This window comes from Pygocentrus nattereri, chromosome 8 (assembly GCF_015220715.1).
Source record: "Pygocentrus nattereri isolate fPygNat1 chromosome 8, fPygNat1.pri, whole genome shotgun sequence".
NCBI lineage: Eukaryota > Metazoa > Chordata > Actinopteri > Characiformes > Serrasalmidae > Pygocentrus > Pygocentrus nattereri.
In genome coordinates this window covers 10,573,002-10,598,574 of record NC_051218.1, presented here as the reverse complement: position 1 = coordinate 10,598,574, position 25,573 = coordinate 10,573,002, and the positions used below count along the sequence as shown (strand labels likewise).

The window sequence follows — 25,573 nt, the reverse complement described above, 5'->3', positions numbered from 1 at the left end:
TGCATAGCCACTTACACTGGATACTAGTACTCCAAATATACTGGTACTCTAAGAACTGCTGTGGGCTTTTCAACTCTTTTGTTAAGCTTTTCATAATGAGATTCCCTATTCAGTAGGTCGGTGATTTAACCCATTTATCCAATCAGATATGTTGCTGGTTCCCACTCCTTATGCTCTGTGGTCAATTGAGGCGACTCTGCCTGCTCTCTTATGTTTAAACTTCTGTCTTCCTGGAACAGAACATTAGCTATTTACATAACATTAGATATTTAAAAGCATTACAAGGGGAACTTGTTTTACTCCAAAGCAGCAGCTATCCAGAGGCTGTCAGGTATCTTGGTTTGCCTCAGGCGAGGGAAATACTGAGCTGCTGCTCCTTCACAGCCACTACGGTGTCACTGCATGTAATACAGAAAGTAATGGCACTTCAACTAGGAGTTGGCAGTATGACAATATATTATATCATGATACTTCAAGATATTTCCACAATACACGTTATGCATCACAATATTGTTTTTCTGAATGGTAATAAGTCTACAATATGAAAAGCATACTTTATCATGATAACGATAAAAATATTGTCATATTGCCCACCCCACTTATCTAATATTATTGTGTATTAAACACACTAAAACTTGGCTAATATGATAAAGAATCCAATCAGTTTTACTGACATAATCATTTAATACAGTGAATTACTGTGCAAGAGCCAGAGACATACTAATTTAAGTTATTACATTTTCAGCAACAGAAAAAAGCAAAACATATATTTAACAGAAAATTACACAGAGGTCTGAACAACTGAGTATCATTTTTGTCATTATTTGGTGTGTCCACTCTTTGCCTTCATTAGAGCTTCCATTCTTTTCAGTTTTCGGTTTCTCAAAGAAACCTGCAGGGAGATTTTTCCACAGCTCTTCTAAGTTCAGTCTTAGAAGTTGGTTTCACTTTCTGCTTCTCATATATCCAAATAATTCCAAACATGTTCAGCGATGCCAAGGTCTGAACTCTGCGGAGGTCAGTTCAGTGAATGCCAGAATGTAACTGCTGCTTCACTTAAGGTGGAATGGGAAAATTCGAACAAGAAACTGCGAATAGCTGACTTCAGGAAGAAACAGGAGTGGTCACTGATCAATAATTATCACACCCTTCTATTTGAAGGCATATGATTCCCTTAATTTAACTGAAGCCCAACAGTGAGGTTGCTGAACTTTACCCTCCTCTGCTGTCACTGCAGATTGGCAGGGTCACCTACAAAGCATCAGTAATAGCGTGTTAATGAAGTAATGATCTTTATTTGAGGGTCCCATTTCACAGAGAAAGACTGCAACCACTATCCCTTCTAACTCAGTTCTAAGGGGAAAGGTGACAAACGAAAACAAGGGCTGGGGTAAAAATAAGAGATGGGATTTAAATGGGGCCTTAGTGTTTATCTGATGCTGGCACTTTTGATGGTCTACCAGGCCTTGCAGGTGCTTGTTAGAAGTCTCATTTTCTCTGCGTCCCTTAATTATTTTTAAACAAATTTTTTTCTGTTATTTTCCTTAGAATTCCTCCGTCCTCATGCATGTAAATTAACTAATATCTAATCTCAGAAAGACTGCCTGAATAATACATTTTTTATACTTAATGGCCACTGGAAACTGGAAGGATGGGCTCTGACGTTTGCACAGTACTGTAAGTATTGAGTAAGTGTATTGAGTATTAAGTGTCTGATTCAGTCTGACACTGCAGAACTCACCGGGTTGAGGCAGGACCCTCCGTCTCACAGTAAGAGTGACCTGGCCATTGCGTGCGGCAGCGTGCATGAGGTCAATGACGTAGCGGTGTGGCCGGCCTGCCACAGGCATCCTGTCCACAGACACCAGCTCATCGCCCGGGCGCAGCCGCCCGTCCCGTTCTGCAGGGCTGTTCTCAATTATCGCTCCTATCACGATCTGTGACAGGGAATAAGTGTTCATATTAACCCCTTAAACTCTAAACCTACTATCCAGTTATTAATCTTAAGTCTTAAACACTGATCAGGCACAACACTATGACCACCTCCTTGTTTCTGCGCTAATTGTCCATTTTATCAGCTCCACTTACTATATAGGTGCACTTTGTAGTTCTACAATTACAGACTGTAGTCCATCTGTTTCTCTGCATACTTTGTTAGTCCCCTTTTACCCTGCTCTTCAGTGGTCAGGACCCATATGGACCCCCACAGAGCAGGTACTATTTGGGTGGTGGATCATTCTCAGCACTGCAGTAACACTGACGTGGTGGTGGTGTGTATGTTGTGCTGGTCTGAGTGGATCAGATACAGCAGTGCTGCTGCTGGACTGAGAATAGTCCACCAACCAAAAAGCATCTAGCAACAGCGACCTGTGGGCAGCGTCCTGTAACCACTGGTGAAGGACTAGAGGATGACAAACACAATCTGTGCAGAAGCAGATCAGCTATTGTCTCTGACTTTACATCTACAAGGTGGACTGACAAGGTGGAACTGTCTAATAGAGTGGACAATGAGTGGACACAGTGTTTAAAAACTCCAGCAGGACTGCTGTGTCTGATCTAGTCAGACCGTCACAGCACACACAAACACCACCACCTCCATGTCAGTGTTTATGCAGTGCTGAGAATGATCCACCATCCAAATAGTACCTGCTCTGTAAGGGTCCATGGGGGTCCTGACCACTGAAGAACAGGGTAACGTATGTATGCAGAGAAAAAGATGGACTACAGTCTATAATTGTAGAACTACAAAGTGCACCTATATAGTAAGTGGAGCTGATAAAATGCACAGTGAGCATAGAAACAAGTCATAATGTTATGCCTGATCGGTGTATATGAACTACTATGAATTATTTAGAAACTACTATGAAAACATTGTGTAAGGTATGTAAGTGTGAGAGTGAGGAAGGTAAATCTGGACTTAGAGACAGATCCTTAGAGTGCACATGGCATGGAAAAGCAGCAGTTTGTTTTCATACCCCAGACAGTGTTTTAATACTAAATTGTTTGAGGCTGAGTAGGCTTTATCTGGAGTGCTAGCCACAGCTAGCTTAAAAGGTGCAATCGAGTGGGTAGCTCTACCCACAATAACAAGCAAGAATTATGCAAGAAGGCGCTATAAGAATGCTATGTCTTGCCAAAGGAAACCAAAGGGAAGCACTGTAGCTTCCAACAGCCGTCTATTGTTCTGCTATTGTTTGGAATGCCAATTAATGATCATATTTCTCGTCGCTGTCTGCTTTTCCCTCTTTCTCTGTATTCCCAAGCTGGAATGAGATGTAGCGATCGTTGGGAGCTTCTCAGTTGCCCCATACGAGCCTTGTCACGGGCCTCCGGACTCACAGCCTGCACCGCCTCGTCCCCTCCCAGGATCCTGAAGCCGAAACCCGTCTTCTCCCTCAGCAGGTGCACCTCCACTTCTTGGTACTCCAGCCCTGAGGAAGCACCAGAGTTCAGTACCACATCAGCTCAGGTCATGCACTTTCGCTCTAATATGCGGTTCCTACAGTACCAGTCAAAAGCTTTCACACACAATACTGAATGTTTTTCATAATCTTAACAATATCTTAAGATGTTGCTGGCAACACATACAGAAACTCTGTCTTTGTCCCATTCAATTATTTAAATATCTCCGAACACTGAATTTTACTCATTTTAAATAAAAGACACTGATAGTGGTAAAATATAAACATTGCTATAGTTTGAAAAAGTACAGGTGACTTCCCTGTATTCCGTATATGTAAATTAAGCTGGAAAAGCAATGTGTTTTGAACTAATAGTTTTTGTGACATCACAAAAACAACACATTTACATACCTCCACCTACTCAGCCAACAGCAGTTTATCTCTGCACTTAAGCTATAAGCACTGTTTTAGCCAGGACTGGATTCTGGCATTTTAAATGAGCCAGAGGTCACTGACCTTTATATGTCTTAAAGGTACAGTAACCCTTCAAATAGCCCCCCAGAGAAGTTGGTGAGTGTGCACATCCACAACAGTGACAATAAAATGCATCCGCATATGGAGTTTGAGTTTAAAAGTCTATGGAGCTGCCTTTATTATTGGATGCACAGTGACAGTTTCTGAGAGAGCATGTATACACATGTATACAACTCCCATCACTGTGGAAATGTATTACTCATTTGGTTTGATACAATGTGTTCATGTGTTTTCTTTATCAAAATGGCAGTATGTGACACAAACAAAACAGAAATCTACGAATGGCTGTTAGATCATGTTGTTACATATCAAATGACAAAAGCATTGAGAAAACAGTAACAGAGAATGCAACAACAGCATTTGAACCTCTGTATGATCGCCCTCCCCATCAAGTAGTTTTCTAGTTTTCGGCAGCCAAAAAAATCCCAGCATATGTCTTTCTTCTTCAGTACTCTTGGAAAGCATCCCGGGTGGCTCCTCATGAAGCTGCTTGAAATAATGTCAAGAGTGTGCAAAGCTACCTCAAGGCAAAAAGGGCTACTGAGTGATCTAAAATATATAATATAAAATAAAAGATGCTTTGGGTCAAAATATAATTCCATATCTCTTCTTTCTAGGGATGCACTGAAATGTTGGCCACCAAAAATTTTAATAGAAATAAAATTACAAACTGTGACTGAAAACTGTTTGTTTCCTTTGCTCTCCTGTGTCAATCAGCACAAACGTGTTCCAACAGTCTGAGCAACAGCAGATCAACAGTGAAAATACTGGCAACGTGGAATCGTTTCATTAGACAAGTGATTTGAAAACTCTGTTAATGCTGAGTATCAATGTGATATAAAACAGACCAAGAAACCTCTCCACTATAGGTTTGATACCACTCTCTTGTAGGCCTTCAGAGAATGCCTAATGATTTCTGGGAACTAAAAGATCCATGTTTATAATTTTTAGTACATTTGTATTCAATAGAATCATGCTTGTATTTGAAGTCTGCAAGTACTGCAAGCACTATTCTCTGTTACACTGGTAACATTTGGATGGAAACAGAAAGATTAAACTCTTGAAATGCCCACTATGAAAAAAGTTCTAATGTGTTAGGTGATACTTTTTTAATCTCACACACAGGGAAATTCCACCTCCGCATTTAACCCAATTGTGAAGTGAAACACCACATACACACTAGGGGGCAGTGAGCACACTTGCCAGGAGCGGTGGGCAGTCCTATCCACAGCACCCGGGGAGCAATTGGGGGTTAGGTGTCTTGCTCAAGGACACCTCAGTCATGGACTGTTGGCATTGGGGATCGAACTGGCAACCTTCCAGTCACATGGCCAGTTCCCTAACCTCCAGCCCACGACTGCCACTAAATAAGTATCAGAATAATTACAAGATCAACCATTCTCTGTTGTTAAGGACATTGCATTTTGTAGGCTTATTATGTTCAGTTTATGTTTTTAGTTAGTGTCAGCTCAGTTTTGCCTATTGAAAGGACTGTGACTATATCAATAATAACAATGTTTTTCCTTATTAACATGTAATTTCTATATGATTCATTTAAAAACAGGCAAAAAAAAAAAAAACATTATTTTTGTGTCCCGTGTCCTGAACTTCAGTTATCATTTTTGGCTAAGAATGCTAATTGCGGTGCATCACTAGTTATATTATATTGTGGAAAACAGTAAAAAAAAGTCTAAGGACAAAAGTCTTCTATGAGCCGGTGTGCCCAAACGTTTGACTGGTTCTGTACATTAGCATGCTTGAAACAGAGGTTTTAAAATAAAATGACGTACTTACACTCATCTTCACACTCTCACTCAACAGAAAATGACAGGATCACAGCAATAATAAGGAGAATAATGGGGCAATTCATTGAGAACACACCAACCATTCAGTCTTGTGGCCCATAAAACATCTGGTCAATCTGTCCTATAAACAACAACCATTCTCATGCTGCATTCAGAGTATGGCCCATAAAAACCAAACCAACATTTTTCACTTGGGAACAAGGAAAATGCCATTAACTGGGAACAACCAAGACATTCTACATAAACAAAATCCTCATGGATTCAACAGTCATTAAAGAACTTCTACTCTGTGCACATATGTAGGTCATCTAGAATCATATACACTGCAGTGCTGAACCTTATGATGTAGTACTTATGAAGTAGAGCCAGGCTGGTATATATGGAGTTAAATATAGTCTCACTATCTACTGGGAATTCACCATAGACAAATGCATTAATTACTCGATATGGAACAGCGTGATATATGCATCATAACACGGAAAACAAACTGCAGGATAATCTACTTGCCTGTAGAGTCAGTCAGCATTCGTGGGGGCCCAGGCTCTGGATGGAAAATAATGAGGAGATCGTAATCAGTGAGGCTTTATGCCACTAAATGGTGATTTTTATGAGAATGAATGGCCTAGATTGGTATTCATTCACGTGGAATTACAGTAAGACGTGCGTGCAAGCTCCTCTTGCTTGCATAATGTGAATGGAATTACTTCTGTACACCAAGATGAATGTGTTCTGTAATGACCTCTGCCTATCGCAGCTGAAATCTGGACATATGGGAGGCCAGGCTTCTGTCGGTGCAGCAACCGGTTCGAGCTAATGAAATCAGCTAGAAGCCTTTTGGGCATTGGTTATTGCTGCTGTTCAAATACAGAAAAGGAACAGAGCTTACATTTTCAGTTGTGTAATCAGACGAACCGTGAAAGTGGAGAGCACGGCAATGTGATGCAGAAGTGTCCTTGGAAAAAAACATACGCTGCACTCACGCTTGCGTTCCGTTCAGAAGGGAGAGGTGGAAACAGGCCAACAAACAGTCACACTGACCTCAGAATACCTGAGTTCAGCTGATTTTAAGACGTAGGAAGCTGTAAAGCCTTCCCTACACGTCTTTACACTGAGCAGTTACTGTCGTTGTGTTGAAACATAATAACTCCTAGGTTTCACTCTGTCTCTGCCCAAGTCTCTGTCCTAGTCTCGCCTTCTTAATCTGTGGTCTCCAGCACAAATCAGTTAGTGTAGCAGTGTAGCAGACGAGGCATAGCCAACAGTAGGCCTGGGTGTGCCTGGGTCTGCCCAGACTGATCACAGGCGTACCCAATCAAATGAGGAAAGAATGTTTATTAAGCCGATTTTTTAAGTTAATGCAATTTTGATTTGTTTCTTCTTTCCTCAATCTTCCAATCACTGCTTAGCAACTGCAGCTATCTGCCATTGCCTCAAGTCATCAGTTTGCTATAAGCATGCCGTTGTTTGAATATGAAGCTTGAGTCGCAGTTAAAAGATGTAACCAGGGGTGTTTAAAAGAGAGATTCCATCACATAAAAAATGTTTTCTACTCATCCAAAGCCAAAAACAAATGATAAAAATTTTGTTGTTGTCAGTTTTCAATTTGGCACTAATAATGCTCTTTTACAATGACTGAATTGGGCTTTGTGAAAATGTCAATGCAAACATCTATTGTTACTTCAGTACTTCATTACAGGTAAGACATAAATGGATCATAAAAATATGCTCACTGTGGCAGTATGCTTTTGCCTGTGACGGTTAGTTAAAGGTTAGCTGTGTTGTTTTTCCTCAACTGCCTGATTTTATTTCAGTCATGTAATCTTCTTAGGGTCTGTCTGTGGTATCAGTGTGCTTTAGCCTGGATGATAAACATTAAGTTTAAGTTTTTAGGTTCACTGTGTTATTTTTCCCTCGGCTGTCTGATTTTAACTTAGGAACGAAATGCATAATTTGACTGTGGTGTTCAAACCTTTCCAAACGACTGCATGTGCCAAGCTCAGTTTGGATTTAGATTTCATGTTTGGGTTCTCACAGTCTGCATCCCACTAATGGCGTTTACCTTGTATTTCTCCCAGCTTTAGTTTTTTTCTTTCATTATTCTTCCTTCCTACTTTCATTACCTTAATTGATGGTTTCATTATCAGCTTTTAATCTGGCACGCTGCTTGCATTGTTGAGGAAACTCAGCACTGAGGTTGTGAGGCCCACAGTGGGTGAAATAAATCAGTGAATTGATTCAATAGAGTATATTCCCATATCAGAAGAGCACAGAGTGAGAACATGGAAAATTGATCCAGATCAAAGAACTTCAGGATGTTGCTCAAAAGCACTGCGTGATGAATAAATTGTTAAAGTGGAATTTAAACCATTGTCTCTTGTCTTTGAACACTGTCTGTTGTTGCATCCACAAATGCAAGTTAATACTGCACTATGTACAGTGGAAGCCATATGTCAACAACATCCAGATATGCTGGGCTTGACTTCATCTGGATTGATGGACAGCAGAAACGTGTACTGTACTCCGATGAGTCAACATTTCAGATTGTTTGTGGAAATAATGGAGGAAATAATAATAATGGAAATAATTCAGTAAGCCAAAGAAGAAAAGGCCTGTCCAGATTGCTTCATGCTTGTCAGCATGAAGTTCAAAGGCCGGCATTTGTCATGTGATGGGACACACAAAATACAAAATGATTCTGTTTTTAACTCAAATTAATTGGAATATACAGATTTTTTTATCTGTGATAACTGTGGGTATTACTGTTACTATGTAGTAGTTTAACCAGCACTATCATTATAAATATAAGGTTTTACTCTGTATTTTGGGCGATGCTGGGCCAGTTCGGGTCAGCTTCAGACAGAATTTTGTAAGGCTTAGGTCAATTTTGGGCTCAAAGCTTGAGGATGTGGTTTAGGCCAGGCCTGGGTCTAGTTCAAACTCAAAACTTGGTGCTCAGCAAATTCTCAGGCTGTATCTGAGTTTTGACCAAAATTTCAAGCCCAATTAAAGCTCTCATATATTTCAATATTCCTTAATCAGTCTCACAAAGTCATGCCAGACTCATGGGTTTTGTTCTTAGCCAGCTAACTTTAAACTGGATTTTTCTGGCAACTTATGTTGCGTACCTAACCTGCTCCAGGGCAGGTTCAGTTCAGCTCTTGGGCCAATCAGATACAGCCTGGATTAACAGAAAAAGCTGTTAAACGCAGCTGTAAATAAAAGTTAACCACAGCTGCATTTGTAAGGTTTTGTGAGGTTTAAACATAATCAGGAACCTTGTCTATGTAAACCAGCTTCGTGAGGCAGGCCTCATTTCTTGCATGTGTTTGTTCCCTCCATGTTTTCAGGTTATGTTGTATTTTCCCGTTTCTTTGTTTGCCTCTCTTGTTTTTACAGGTCTGTCCAGAGGTTTGCTCTTCCCTTGCATTTTGGTTTGCTCTGCCAGCTTCTGTAGTGTTTGTTTAAATCTTAATAAAGAGGACTCAGACTCATGTCCACATAAAACACAGATTCTACTTTTTTTCCTGAAATTTTCTGTTCGATTCAATATCAAAATGGACTAAAACATCACAAAAAAGATTTAATATTTTACTTTCCCCAAAAGAACAACAAAATATTTAACAGACTGATATCATAATAACATCTCCCATCTGTTGCTTATGAACAGAAATATGACATTAGTTTCCTACAGAATCTAAAAAGCTTTCTGACTTACGTCTGCTCTCATAAATGGCACGGGACTTCTCATACAGGTCATAAGGGTCAGGCTTGCTGAGGTGGATTCCTTCTGTGTCGGAGGCTGAGGTGCAGTGGAGCGGCTGGCCAGGGTGGGGGGCACTGTGCGATAGGCCAGGGGCTGAGAGGCTGGCCTGAGGGCTTCCCTGGGGGTCCCACTGTAAACACACACACATGAACAAACTGGTTAAGACCAGTTATGTAGGTCATTCTATGAGTCTTAAAGCTGCAATCAGGGCTCTCCGTGAGGAAGTCCAGTATGGCAGATTTATCTAATCAGTCCTTAATTAAATTAAATCAGGTGTTTTGCTGATGGAACTGAACAAATCCATGCAATGACTAGAGTACAGAGAGATGGCAGGAACCAAACCTGTGCTCTTTTAAATACATTCTTCTAACCAATTTAGCATTAACTTAATAAAAACAATTCTTGTTAATTTTTTACTTACTTTATTCACTTTAGTTATGTTTATTTGTCTATATAGTAATATGATATGCTGTTTTCTTCTGAAAATAAACACACTTATAAGTCATTCTAAACAAATTTCTTGCACAATGTTGTATACTGAAAAAGTTTTTGGAAGTAACCCCACCTTTGTTCAGCTGAAAAGTGAGGACAAATTCAAAGCACAGTACTACTAGTCAGAGACAAGCCTCCACGTATTGAACCTCCAGTTAAAATGCACATTACAAGTCATTCAGTTTTCAGCATCAGAAACAAAAGGCTTATTAACAGAAAATTACATACAGTTGTTTTCAACAACTAAATATAATATCACCAAATATGCGTCCACTCTTTGCTGTCAATACAGCTTCCATTCTTTTTAATAGACTTACTTTCAGTTTTTCCAAGAAATCTGCAGGGACATTTTTCCACACCTCCAAAGTTCATTCTTAGAGTTATTAGCATTTTCTGCTTCTTATCATCCAAGTTATACTAACACATTCTATACTAAAGTCTGGACTCTGAGTTGGTCAGTCTATTGTTCTGAAAACACCATCAGCTTCTTGTATGATTCACAAATGTTCTTTTTTGTCTATTTTCTCAGTAAGAGCTTCTTGACAGCTACACATCCTTTCAGACTCATAGCATTGAGTTGTCTTCTCACTTTGGATGGACTGATAGAAACACCTGTGGATGTTTTCAGATCTGAAGTAAGAGTGGAGCTTGTTTTTCTCCTCTCTCTCAAAGAAGAAAGCTTTTTATGCTGTTTATCTGATGGGGACAGTGTTGGTGGTCTACCAGGTATGGTTGTTACGAGTCTCATTTTCTCTGTGTCTTTTAATCATTTTTTGAAGTCTCTCAGGATTTTACTTATTTCCCTTTGACTCTGCCCTTCTTAGGCGGTGCACAGAAGCTGTGAGCTATATAGAAAAGCTAAAGGCTTAACAGGCTATTGCATCAGACGTGAACTCACATCAGGGAAACATGAACTTTGACTGTGCTTTTCTGTTTTTCATACTGGTAAAAATGTCATAAAATACAAAATGCATACACGTGAGAGAGTGAGAGAGTGAGAGAGTGAGTAGGACTGTGCATTCGAGTAAATGTAATGATAAATGAGCTGGGGGAGTGCATGGTAAAAGTGAACCTGTTCATTATTCCCTCGCTCTCCATTAAAGATGTTGGTGAAGCAGAGAGACCAGGCTCTCCCTGCGGGAGACGGATTGAGCACTGAGAGAGAGTGTGTGTGAAGCGTGGAAGGAGATCACCAGTGCTTCAGTCAGACGCCTCAGGCAGTACGAATCCCAGTACCTGTTAGCTCTTCATTCCATTTCTAATGCTCTGCTAATGCTTCTCATGCTGAATGAGGGTGGAGTTCTACAGAAAGCAGCTTTTTACAGTACCATGCAAAAGTAAGAGATTCAAGTCAGAGATTTAATTTCAACATCAACACAGCCATGAAAGATACAGAGAAAGTAACACTTCTAACAACTGAGGAAGACCTGCCAGATCACCAAAACTGTCCCCATCAAATTAAAGCTTTAACCTGTGAGAGAGAGGAGAAAATCAAACTCCTCTCTTGATTTAGATCTCAAAAATTCTTCCATCCAACGCTATGAGTCTGAAAGGACGTGGACCTGCAAAAATGCCCTTACTAAGAAAAGAAAATAGACAAAAAAATAAAGCATTTTCAAAACAAACAAAGAAGCTTGTGTTCTCCATACAAAGGACTGACCACCCCAGAGTTTGATCATTAAAAAACAAAATGCAACCAACTTCTAAGACTGAACCTTGGCGATTTGAAAAAATCTTAAAAGCTGAAGTCTCCTTAAAAGAGCGGAAGCTGTAATAAAGGGAAAGAGTGAAGCACACTAAGTACTGAAAACTGATCTAATAGTTGAGGCTTCTGTGTAGCTTTCTGTTAAATGTTTTCTGCATTTTTCCTGATGCTCTATATATAATATATAATATATGGACCATATAAATAAATGAAGGGGGATCTCTGCTATGTTCCAAAGTATCCAGGCACCTATTAATCAACACTTCCAAAAAAAAAAAAAAAAACAGGTATAATACCTGAGTCCTCAGTTAGCAGAGTTAAGAGTCTTGCTCTTAGGGGGGGGGGGGTTTCTCTTCACAGTCACCCTTGGCTTATTCATTTGGTACTTGGACCTGGATTTTCTGTAAAGCTGATTTGTGGCAATGTTGTCTGAACTGAATTAGAAAGCAGCTTAAGAACATTTTTTAAATGTAGCTGTTCTCTATTTTATATATGCTTTATCTTTCAATTGTTTTCTATTCAACTGTTTTATCATTTCAATTATTTATTACTTTTTTCATCTTTTTAATGTTGTGCTGAACCAGGATTTTTACTGATCGTTATGATTCTAACAATTTCTAAAGCACTCTGAGCTGAATTTCAATGTATGAAATGTGCTATATTAATTTATTATTATTATTTTATTTATTATTTTTTTAAATATGCAGTTTGTCTCTCTTTTCTGCAGTTACAGTAGTCTTTACTCTTCTGGAAAGGCTTTACACTAGATGTTAGAAAGATGCTGCTGAATCCATTCAGCCATGAGAGCATCCTGAAGGTGTTCGATGGTACTCCATCAGTCCAGAGAACGCAATTTCACTGCTCCACAGTCAAACGACAAAGAGCTTTACAGCCCTCTAGTCAACACTTGGCATTGTGCTCTGGCTGCTTCAGTGCTCCACTCAACTGAAAATGCTTTTCTATGGAGATTACATTTCTGTGTGCAGAGATTCTGACACCTGCGCTTCAGAGAAAGTACGTACACCACTGTGCAGGAACTCTACCCCACAATTCTGTGACTGTCTGGAGAGTTGGTTATGCACTTTCTCAGAAATGCTACATGTCCACATGATGCAATGCTAACATAAACAGTGTACAGCAATGTGACTGAACTCGAGCAGGAAGTGAGGCTGCCTCCCAGTCCCTCATGGCCACATGGTGAACAGTTAGATCCCATTATTTTGAAGTAAATGTGCAGCAAAATTTGAAAAGTCTGTACCAGTACTATTAAGAATTGTCACTACTGAAACACAATTTTTTCTTAAATTAAATAAACTTTTATTATGTTATGTGTAGAACTGCTCAAGTTGTGCCTCTAAGTCAAGCTAGCATTTTTAGCGAGTTAGTCTTAAAATGATCTAACGTTGTCACTACCAAAACAGTCACTACCGAAACAGCTGAGCCCTTGTTTTTGTAGTGGTAGCGAATTTTTCTTTCAAATAAATAAACAGTAAGTAAACATTAAGGTTAGCATAACTAAGGGTAGCAAAAGCATTTTAGTCTAAAGTCAACTAAAAGCATATTTTCAACTCTGACTTCTCAATTGAACTCAATGGAATTATCCATATAGCACATCTTACTAATAAAGAGGCATCCTTTTGGTTGCAGCCACAGTCTTGAAAGTAACTGAATTCACAATGAGAAGGATGTCTGGGTACTTTGGGAGATGTAAGGGTCATCTCATTACGCTATTTGATGTCTCCTCGATTCCTTGCTCCAATATCCTCCAGCCTGGAAATCAATGAAAATCCATCTTTAAGGACGTTTCAGTTCTGAGGAATTGAGTAGTGAGCAGAGAGGAGGCTCCAGAGCAAGGAAACAGGGGTGCATCCTATGTGGAAGTCTTATTTGCATGTGGTGTGATGGTTTCCCTAGTATGGCTCCACCCCTTTCTCTATTATTGCTCATTCTACAACAGCAGGTTGACTAAGCACACTGGTAAAATTATATCTGACCCTTCTCATCCTAGACATCACCTCTTCCAGCCACTGTCCTCTGGTAGAAGACTCAGGGCCTTCAAAGCCAGCACAACCAGACATGCTAAAGGTTTTGTCTCCGGAGCTGTAGCGCTCATTGACCACATTGGACACCTCACATTTTACACTTACACTGAACCTAACAAACCTCTTTACTGTATTACAATAACTTTTCTGTAACATAATTCTTACTTGCACAGCTCTATATTTTTTAAACAAATGTTCAAATAATTCTGTAATATTTTGTATATAATAGTTATCACATTATATTTTATATATTTATATTATTAATATATATTTGTTATATTATTTTCATTTTCTTTTGAGTGTATTTTGCTTTGCAAATAAAAGACACGCTCATACATCCTGTTCAATATCTCTCTGGTTTGACACGTGTGACATAGGCCTGTGATATGATTTTCCCACCTCCTCTTGGTTGGTGCAGTTACCAGATGATTACAGTTGATGGGATGGTACTGCAAAAGGTTAATTAAAGTTAATTAAATTGTTGATGTGGTTGAAATTCAATAAACATGCCTATGTGAAAGGTCAGTTGATAATAAAATGTGTCAATACAGTCGGTTATGTTGCTAACAAGAAACAAGTGATGAAAATGATAAGAGTATGTCTCATTTGCTGCCGATTCCGTCATCCTCACTTCTAGACTAAAGGAAGGAAAGGCAATTTAAAGACGTGAGATGAACCCACAGTACACTACACAATATACACACCTTATACATCTTTATTTGACATAGCGCTGTAAAAAAAACTCTTTTTTTTTCATCTTGGAAATAATCTTCCAAAGCTCTTCAAGGAATAAAGTGCTGGAAGGTTCAGGGTCACATTTCAGCAATGATAAAACACTGGAATATACTACACCATAATCCACAGATAGGAGCGAGGTGGGGGGGGGCAGAAAATCACAATAAGACAGCTGTGGCGTTTTAGATTCAGCTGAGAGGCAAGGCTGGAAAAGCTTGTTCATGGTCTGGCAGAGCAATTCACTTCCTATGACAGCATGATGAAAAAGGGAGATCTCAGGGACAGAGGTAGAGGAATATCAATTGAGAATCATCTGCATAATCGTTGGACTCGGAATAATTTCTCTTCATGACAAACACATTCTGCCTTTACGTGCACACACACATACTTCTCCATCAGTTACAGGGCTTTGTTTGCTAATGCAGTAACATGGAAAGCATACTGATTGGGCAGGCCACCCGTGGCGACTGCATTAATGCATCTGTCACCCCCTTCATTTTCCTTTCAGATTTCTCGACACAGTAAAGCAGACGGTACAGGATGGAAGTAACCAGTTGGGCCAGTGGTGCAGGCAGAAATCGCCTGCTTACTACAGATCCAAGCTCAGCACTGCGCCGTCTCCTGGAACAAACCCTGGATCAGGCTACAGGAGGCAGAGCTGGTCCCAGATCAGTATTTAAGGGCAACCTCCACTGGAAGCCAAATCCTATTATGCTACACAAAGATGCGATTTGATCCTTTACCCCATGAGGCTGTCAGATCTTTCAGCACTGTCAGTGCAGATAGGGAAAGAAAGGCGTAATATCTGTATTCATATTCCACTGCCATTATAAGACTCCCAATTATATCTTTCCTTAATATCCATGACTGGAATATGGATGGGTTTTTCGGTTTTTAATAGGACTTTGTTTTCGGAAATAATGGCTATGTTCAGACTGGAGGTTCAAGTAGCCCAAATCCGATTTATTTTCCAAATCCGGTATTTTGGGTCGTTCACATAATCTTTGTAATGTGACCTATAACTGACATTAGTCATTAGTCAATAACCCACCCACATGTGCAAAACAATACAGATCTACTCAGCAAACAAACACAGCTGTGCTCTATTTTTCCTTATGATTCATTTGCCACAATAAAAACAGACGAGGAAACAGACAAACAGCGCAAACTATGCTAACATTATTCCCTTTAGCCAAAGGGTTGGTAACATGTGGCTCTTCTACTGCCCTGTTGCAGCTCCACAGCAGAATTAGATTTTTTAGATAAAAAAATAAATAATTCCTCCTTTGCACTAAAATAAAGCTCTGTTGATTGCTCTAATACAGTTTTAGGAATAAATGGTCTTAAACACTGGAGGTAATGTAGCCTATAACTGCTAATTCATCAACTTTTGATCCTGAAGGTTGGCAAGCAGACTGCTGGTCATTATAGCAATGCAGACAGCAGTCTCGCCTCACTAGTAGCATTTATAAGCAGTTCAGATGGTTTCCTGATACATTTAATCTGCAACAAGACTGATTCCAGTTTTGAGAGCACAGATACATTCTGAGGTGCCAGAATGTAACTACTCCACCTTAAATGGAACAGCAGTTACATTCTAGCAGCTCAGGCATCATTTAAGGTGGAATGGGAAAATTAGAACAAGAATCTGGTGAATGAGAAGCCACTTCAGCCTCGTAAAATGTCAAATGTTGAGAGACATTTTACTAGAAACTGTTCTGCTGGAGATGCGGGAAAAGTGGCTGAGCTAAAGCTTAAAGCAAAGCAAACTAAGCCTGTGTTTTCATTTATATTATAATTTTAGCCTATACTAGTACTTTAGCACATACTGAGACATATTTACAGTCAAGATGGTAAAATGGACATAAAATGTTGTGGCTCTCAAGGTGGTTAGATTTTTGTTGAAAGGACAAAATGGCTCTTCTTTTTGTCCTTTTCTCCTGAAAACCAAATGCAGCAGACTCTTAATCACCTCTCACTGTCTAGCCTGTTACATTTGAAGTAGTCCACTTTATTTTTGAGGCAGCAGAAACAAAATCTTCTGGGATTAGCATTCTTCTAACACCACAGCGATTACTGTGCTTTAGCTACCCAAGAAGCTCCCTTACTCAATCTGCTGCATCAACACCACGGTCAGAGACTTAAGTGTGAAACAAGCTGTGGACAACCTTGTACTAATAGTATGGACGACTATATTGTTTCCCAAATTCCAGCAGCGTCTGATGGTATGTATGAGAGAAATGACTTGTGAACTTCAACAAAGCTGAAGTTTGCTTAGTTAAATTACACATTATATGGTGCAGCAGTTACATTCAGATGCCACAATGTAACTGATGCTCCATTTAAGATGAAACTGAAAATTCAAATTAAGAAAGCCAACTTCAGTTTTGTAGAAATTCAGACATGAAACAGCATTCAGCATCATTTTTGCCAGGCCTTCGATGGCTTCTGTTCTTGTTGTATGTATAACAGTGTAATGAAAATTAAGTTGAATTGACATAAAATTTACATGAATTCTATTCTGCCTATTCAGACTGAGGTTGCATTGTTGCTGGGGATGTGCATGCCAACTAATTTTGATATTTGAAGTATTAAGACCTAAATGGATATCTGGTTACCCACAGATAATTAAGAGAAAAAAGACAAAGCCAAAAAAAGAAAAAAAAAAAAGTCATTTCAGCTGCAATTAATGCAGAGCTGTGCTTTTTCCCTTTTAGGTGATGGCACTCATACTGCATCAAAATTTAGCATCACGCAGAGGAAAACATCAAAACGTTTTATTATTCAAAAATAGCCGAGGGACATAGGAAGGTAGTAACATTAGACTCCTCAGAGCTAATCAGCTAGAACAACTGTGTGTTCTATGGGAGATTTTTTCCTCTTCAGTGGACGATGTGCCAACTTGTCAGTTTGCCAGAGAAATATAGTTGAATTGTTTCTGGACCTTACATTAACATCAGCCGAGTCTATCCATCTTTGCCTTCTGAGTCACGTCCTTAACAACACATCCTTGGCAGTGCACTCACGTTCCGGCACTCGCATAGTGTAACATGAGATTTACTCACAAATACAGACTAAACGCTTTACAGGTCAGTTAAAGCATAAAATCAGCTGTATAATGTGGCTGAATATTTTCTTCATCTTCCTGTGATGAAATATCCAAACAGTGATTTCAATACTGAAACACGGTCACCTGGAAGAGTTAACTGAGCGCTCAGATACAGATGCACATCACTAATATCCACATATCAGATACGTATTAGGTGCTAGTAACATGAAATAGGGCCTAATCAGAACTGAAACTGTCATATTCAGGGTGTTTTTCACTGTTTACACTATCACACAAGAAACTAATCACATATAATTTTTCAAATACGAAGAATAAGATCATATTTGGGCAACATTTACATGCAGTGTGAACACAGCCATGTCAACTGTAAAGAAAAAACAAGCTTTTCTACAGCGATAAGTCAAACAGCGCTGACTTATTCACAGTAGCTGAACACATCACACATCACACTTTATAGAGAATAACTCAGCAAGAAAATATTTACCTGTTTGGCGCCATCCCAGTGAGAGAAGTGTCCTAACAAAGAGAAAAAGAGAGCGAGAAAGAAAAGAGAGAAAGAAAAACAAAGACAAAAACAACGGAGAAAGAGAGAGAAAGAGAGTGGGATTAAATCACAATCCAGCGCTGAACTGTCAGTCCCTTCCTGACTACAACTGGGCCGTGCTTCTCCACAAAGGAGGACGTTAATGCGGTTTCGTAACAGCCACACAGCATTCACCATCTATCTCCTCCCTTTTTATTTTTTTGAATGTTGCCTGCACCGAAATGAGTGGAGTTTTGTTGCGTTTATTTGCAAGATAATTACATCATTAGCTCCAGGCAGGGCTCAGGATTATAATTAATACAGAGAGTCTTACATGCTGTACTAAGAGTTCAGGACAGTCTACAGATCAGTAGGTACACAGCAAATCAGTGCAAAATGATGCAACACAATAAAAAACAAATAAAACAAAAGGAGCTAAAATTAGACGTGTGCTGTATGATTAATCCTTAGAGTTTTGGAGTCATGACTCTCATTTTGCTATGCTTTGCAAATGTAATTGCATAACTGCATAAGAAACATCATTTAAATATGTTACAATTACACAGAGTTGCTGCAAAGTTTTAAAAAGTCTTTAAAAGTCAATCCTTTTAAGATTTCAGCATAAGAAAAATAATACAATTTCAACCGCAAAACAATGCACGCTCTCAAATATGGCATGTACGAAACATTTATTCAAGTCTATTGGCTGAAAAAACACAGACATATATACTGTAAGATTGCATGATTCTTACTTGGTCTTTTCAGTGTGTTTGACAGTTAGTTCTGCTTTTCTCTAGTCCCGGATATTTAGGCAGGCGGACAATTCTGGATTAGTTTAGTATACAAGATGACTCCTTTAGATGAAAGGCAGCTAGTTTAAACAGAGCGTAAACACTAGAGCTGCAGATTTGATCTTTTAAGCTTCCTCTTTAAAACAGTTCAACAGTGAAAACGCTCCTCATGGCTGCATAACGTCTGTTTAGGGTGCCTCAAAGACAAAACAGCACAAGAACACAACAAAAGATTGGAGCTGGATTGAGTTTATTTCAGCAGATGTCTCATGCATTAAAATGTGCCCAAGCTGGACATCCCTAAATATAATATCTCTAACAGCAAATTAAAAAATAATAATAAATTTGACGTTTAGATTTGAAATTTTCAGTACTGACATTATAGGAACTTTTAAGGACTGTTCTATTCAATGTACATTCTGCATAGACAGGATCGAATCTGTACTTCTGAATTGTCTTTCGTTGTACCTGCAACAATCATTTTCACCAAATTCAAATCACAACAAAATAGTTAGGGCTGCTCTAGTAAGTCAGATACCCTTTGATTATCTTTGAAAGCACAAAAACCGCAACCTTAATGACAACATTTGTTATTTGTACTGTCGGCTCACAGCGAGAAGGGTCAGGGTTCGGTTCCCTGGCTGAGTGGCCAGGGTCCTTTCTGTGTGGAGTTTGCATGGTTGCCCCAAGTCTGTGTGGGTTTCCACCCACAGTCCGGAAACATGCAGTCAGGTGTACAGAAGATGCTAAATTGCTCCTAAGTGTTTGTGTGTATAGGTCAGTGTGTCTCCCCTTTGATGGACTGGTGACCTGTCCAGGGCGTTTCCTGTCTTCTGCCCTACTGCTGCGAAAAGCTCCACCCACTCAGTAGGATAAGCAGCCTTTAGATAGGACAGTTATTGTTTATATATGAAGGGTTTTGCCCCAAAACACATTACACCCTTTCAAGGTTTTTCTTTCATCATGATATACGTTGCTGAGCGTGACCTTTACACATACAAGAAATATCAGTGTTATGTTATGATTAATACCACCTTTATTAGAGAAATAAAAAGGCATTTTTCATTATATGATATTATAATTAATACCACCTTTATTAGATAAATAAAAATGCATTTTTCGTTACATGTCAGCTATCATTCTTTTCAAAAACTCATTATATACAAAAGTGTTAGCTGGTTTTGTTGAATGTATCATAAAATAATGCCATGTCACCTCGTCTTAGAGCTTATGAAACAGCACTGGTTTCCACATAGCTACTGAAGCCAAAAAATCAGTGATGCCTCAGAATTCACATGTGGGACCAGTTTAAATCACCAGATCATAAGAAAAATGGTCAGTACAAAAGATGAGAGGTTGCTATGCCTTGGAGGCACGACTAGTTTGATGAATCATTGTAAATATGTAAGTTTAGCTATCCTTATCAGAGAACTGCCATCTAGACTGCAGTGCCTCGACTCACAAAATCACCATTGTAAGTTTTTAGGGTGGCATCAGAGAAAGGTCTCCTCCACACTCAGTAAGTACAGGGCAGCTGCTCTGCAACTACCACAAGAGGATCATCACTCAGTGAATTACAATTTTAAGTACAGTTTACAACACTGGATACAATAGGAGTAATTACATTAGATCTTTATGGAATTTGGGCCTCACCTTCAGTAATAAATCACAGTTTGTAAAAGTGTGATTTTGTTGTACATTAGATACTGAACTATTGATTAAAATCGAAGCATATGCGTTACGTCGCACAGAGAACCAAAACTACTATATTATATTTTTAAAGGGTGATTTTGAGGACTAGTATTTAAGAACTCATTCAGAAACATGACTATGACGTCTGTAAAATGCTGTTCAAGCCCTAAAAATATCTTCTCCTAACAAACAGAAATGTAGTTTGGATTGAAAGTAGAGAACCTGCACATTTCAACAGAATGTCCCAGCTTGTTTCAACAAGCTACAACAAGATATCTAATTACAACATGCTTTAGTTACCGGCCACAATAACTGTGGCTTCTAAGGAATGAATAAAGAGATGCAGAGCGGACGGGTTTCGTTCACCTCAGGTGAGCAGATGCGTCTGATGAGTCTGGGCAGTTATGTGTGATGCAGGAAAGAGAAATGAAAACTCTCGTGGCTCAAATGTCCTCTCTCCTTCCCCAAGGAGAGGGCATACGCCAGTGCAGTGGCACTGAAAGTCCAGGCTGTTTTTTATTTAGAGCAGAACCGAGTTCATGCGAGGACAAGCAGAACTGTGTGGAAACTTTTGTCCTAAAATGTGACCCTACAGAGTATATAGAGAGGAGAAGCAACGTGTGGTCATATGCAACATTACATGTTAGAAAATAAGATCCACTACAGAAAACATACTTCTGCACATTTTAATGCAAAAATCAGTTTATTTGCTGAACATATTGGGGGGAAAAACAAAACATAAAATGTGGCCTGTGCAAAAATTACAGCACATTTTGGCCCAATCCCATTTCACCCCTTCACCACTTCACCAGAGCCCTTAGCCCTTCTTTTTGCACATACACATCTAGGGATAGGGTGTCCCAACTGTAGTTGAGACAGAGGGGTAGGGTGAAGTGTTAGGGCTATATGGCCCTCCAAACAGAGTTTTTTTTACAGTGGCAGAAAAAGCAAGAAAGAAAAAGCAAGACAGCCGCATGAGCGACCAAAGAAACCCACAAATACAAGTATTTTCTCTGGTACAAAAATGATGATAAACACTGTATTACCTTTTTCTGTATATTCATTTCCGTTTCAATGCATTATGGTCCTTTTCGTCATAAAAGCATAAAAAAAATCATAGTATACTACGTGGGCAAAATACATTGACAGTGAAAGGCTGATCACAGTCTCATAAAAGGCCATGCCATGCTGCTAAGAATAAAAGAATGCAAAAGCCTCGGAGAAGCTGACAGTGGTTTAAAGCAGGTTTGGGTAATTATGCTGGATGTGTGCAGCTGACATTTGGGGATGCCTCTGTGATTTAATTAAAACCTGTGAAGATTACAAATTAGAGAGCAAACAGAAATGCAGAAGCTGGCAATGTTTTTATGAGTGAGCTGAGAACGATTCAGCCTCTTATTCTCGCACCATGACGTGTGGCCCCACCTCACACTGCTCTCTGTATCCTGATCCAAGCACTAGGGGTGAGCAATATGATGATACGCTTTTATTATCACAACAATGTATGTCACAACAGAAACTCTCAGGTAATGCAACCATCTATTAGCAAGAGTGAACATAACTGGTCTCGTTCCCTTTGAGTAGGTACAATGGGTACAACGGTCCTCGTCTCTCTGGGTGTCTGTTAGCTGACTTAACAGCATTGACAGCGGTCTACTCCAAGCATATAGAGCTGTCCAATGACATCACAAGTTAAAAAAACATGTAGTGTCGCTTCACATGTCTCTGAGGAAGCATATGCTAGCTTGGTAGCATCGTGTGCTAGAGCAGACTTAGTTAGTGTCTGGGAATTGACAATGGCTAAAAAAAAAAATCACTAAATAAAAGTTACAGATCACATTTCATTTATTCTTTCAGTTATTCTTTTTCAGGAAATATTTCTGAGATTTGATATAACAGAATGTAACTGAATCTACTTTCATAAGGAAGGGGTAAGACAACGGACCATCAAAACTGTCCAGACTTAGATCTTTAATCTTTGAGAGAGAGGAGAAAATCAAGCTCCACTCATGTTTCTGTTCTTCCTTCCACTGTGAGAAGACAACACTATGAGTCTGAAAGGACATGTAGCTGCCAAGACACCCTTACTGAGAAAAGGAAATAGACAAAAAAGAAGACTAGAACACAGAAACCAGACTTTTAAGATGTGGAGTAAGGTTTTACCGATTAATAAGTTTAAATTTGTGATTGGGATTATTTGGACTGTGAAAAGTTGAAAATTGAAAAAAAAAGGTGGGGAAAAATATCCCTGGTGATTTCTTGGAAAGAAAGTCTCCTGTAAAGAATGAGTTAATCGAGAGCATGTAAGTTGCAACAGGCAGTATAAAGTGTTCAGTATTGAGCAGCTAATTAGATGTCAATTTATTTTATTTATTTATACATTTTTCTGTGGCACTGCTGCTTTGCTGGCACACTCTGATATCATGCTACATACCGTGTGTCATGAAAACGTTTTCAAATATCACAGAATTCTATCCTGCTCCCTTCTAATTAGATACACAGTGTGCTCTGTGTGTGTGTGTGTGTTTGTCTTTTGTGTGTCTGTATGCACACGTGTGAGAGGAAGAGGCAAGAGCAAGGCATTTGTATGCCTGCTTAAACTAACAGGATTACATCAGAGGCTATCTGACCGGGACGGAGCTTGGCATCGCTACGAGCCGAACGTGAAGCCTTTAGCAAATGTGCACTCCTGCCAAGCCATTGAGCCTCCATCCTCACTCAGCACGAGCTCGGCCCTGAGACAAACTGAGAGAGATCTGAAAACGGATAACATGATGGAGGAGGTTGCTGCAGGCCTTACGCATGTTTAAAAAATCATCTGCAGTCTTAGCCTACATACTTAGAAGGAAGAGTCAAGTACTGTTTATGTATAATTCAGCGACTACAACGCATTTAGAACCACAGCTACAGACAAGGCGAATCATTCGTTGAAAGAAAGAGATGGCAAGCATGATTAAAATGACACGCGGATGATGCTTTGCTATCTCGGGTCTCAGATTTCATTCATAACACTGTAAGACACTCTTTCCCTGCCTCTTCTCTGGTGTGTAGCTGGAACGAAGCTCAAGACTGTCGCTGAGTGAATCATCAGGGATGTGGAGGACGCCTCCTGCTCACAGACGCCTCGGAGTGACGAGCTGTTCAGATGAGATCAGAGACTGGAGGACTGGAGGGAGCTGTCCGAGGTACTGAAATGCCGCGGGACTGAACGGAGCTGTCCGCCGTGCTGAAATGCCACGGCCCCAGTGATACCGCACACTGCCTGCAGAGTCGGGGGAGTGGACCTATCAACTCAAACCTGCCTCCACTATCATAACAGCGCACTCAATAGCCCTGACAAAGGAACTGCCTTTGCAGAAAGGTTAGAGTGGTAAGACTGCAAGAGGAGTCTTTTCAATCTCTGAAAGGCCTTAAAGCTCCTCACTTTCAAAACTGTATAACCTACATATAAGTTGCATAATTCATAGCTACTGAATAATAGGTCTATTTCCAGGTATTAAGTATTTTTTAATCAGCCCCAAACCTGAAAATATTATCATTGCACAGGCTTCACCCTGGCTTGTTTGCACATCCTTCTAATTATCCATGTTTCTTTCAGGGGCATGTTTACTCGCTCCGCAAACTAGGAGCAAATATCAAATGCATACATACTACAGTGTTACCAAAGAGAGAAAGAGTGAGAGTGTGCATAATAGCATGCATGCCTATAATAAATCTACGACATCAAAAATCACTCATTACAATACAAGTCGCTGAAGTTGGGATCTGGATGATAAATACGTTTGGAAAGGATTAAATATATATATAATATATTGACATACATAAATTTATGACACATGGTATTAATATTATATATTCTCATATCAGGCTAAATCGCTAACTTTTACCCACTCATTTTGTATATATCACTGCTGTTCAAGCAATACATTGTATTGCTATTTTGGTTTTTTTTTCCAGATTTGTTATTAATCAAAGATATCTGTTGTCCTTTACATTGTGTGTAAATTTCCTGATGAATAGACCAAAATGAAAAAAGGCCATTGTTCCATTGACTTACACTGAAAGCAAAGTAAGTTTTTTCTTCTTCTGTAAAGTTACCATTTTGGAAAAACGATGTGTTGTTTCGACAGCAGCGATATTTTTAATGGAGCCTTCTAAACAATATTACCAATCAGGTATTGCGTAATCTTTGTTTATGCATGTACTGTTAGTGGTATTGCACTGATGCTATTATTGTTATTGAGGATCCATTATAAGTGTTAAGTCTTAAAATGCGTAGTTTCATAAAGCCTAGAGTTGATGGAGTTAGCATCTGCCACTGCTTCACAGAAGGTTATCAAACATGGACATTTCCTGAAAATAACCATGTTAATTAAGATTAACTGCACCAATAATCACATCAAACCCCTACAAGCATTTGTGAATTGCTGACAAGCCTCTCTTTCAAAAACTGGCCTGCTGTGATGTGTTGGCCCTTGATTGGTCCGTCACGTGACCGTCCCACCTTTCTGATAAATGCCTGCGTCCTAACTGGCGCAGAGTGCTGTCGGTCTGCGGTGTGCGGCTCAGTGTGAGAGCTGTGTGCTAATCACAACGCTGAGGAGAGAGAGAGCTGTGAACATGGCCAGCGCTGGCTGGGACCTTGGCAGAGCGCCGGCTCTGGAATTGAATAGTCTCTCACTCAGCCTGTGAGTCACTCAACTGTCTCTCGCTTGCTTACTTCAAACCTCGTTGTGTGTGTGTGTGTTAGAGAGGTCTTCCAGGGCCACAGCCTTCAGTAAAGTGGACAGAGCAAGACAAGAGGAGAGAAAAAGAGACCGAGAGGGAGGGGCCGGAGAGGAAAAAGCAGAATACAGATTGGAACACGGCTCTGAATGCGGCTTTGTTCTGACAGCAGACTGCAATGGCTGAAGCATGTGTAAGAGTTGCGCTGGTACATCAGTGCGGCCAGAGTGCGAATGGGAAACATAGAGCCTCACACGCTCTCCTTGCCTTCGATCTGGACCAGCGTGATTGTTTG

At 39.7% G+C, this 25,573-nt stretch overlaps 1 protein-coding gene across 11 annotated transcripts in view; it reads right to left on the bottom strand.

Annotated features, from left to right (window-relative positions):
* The window catches only part of magi2b (membrane associated guanylate kinase, WW and PDZ domain containing 2b), a 161,447-nt gene that overhangs the window by 15,291 nt on the left and 120,583 nt on the right, over positions 1–25,573 (bottom strand). For 5 of the 11 annotated variants that reach the window (XM_017690307.2, XM_017690312.2, XM_017690311.2 and 2 more), the window contains 5 exons: positions 18,032–18,063; positions 9,456–9,633; positions 6,248–6,283; positions 3,316–3,431; positions 1,742–1,937 (listed from right to left, as the gene is read on the bottom strand). In XM_017690307.2, coding sequence (XP_017545796.1) covers positions 1,742–1,937; positions 3,316–3,431; positions 6,248–6,283; positions 9,456–9,633; positions 18,032–18,063 — 558 coding nt within the window. The remainder of the gene's footprint in view (positions 1–1,741; positions 1,938–3,315; positions 3,432–6,247; positions 6,284–9,455; positions 9,634–18,031; positions 18,064–25,573) is intronic. The other 6 variants (XM_017690308.2, XM_037540471.1, XM_017690309.2 and 3 more) reach the window with 3 other exon arrangements.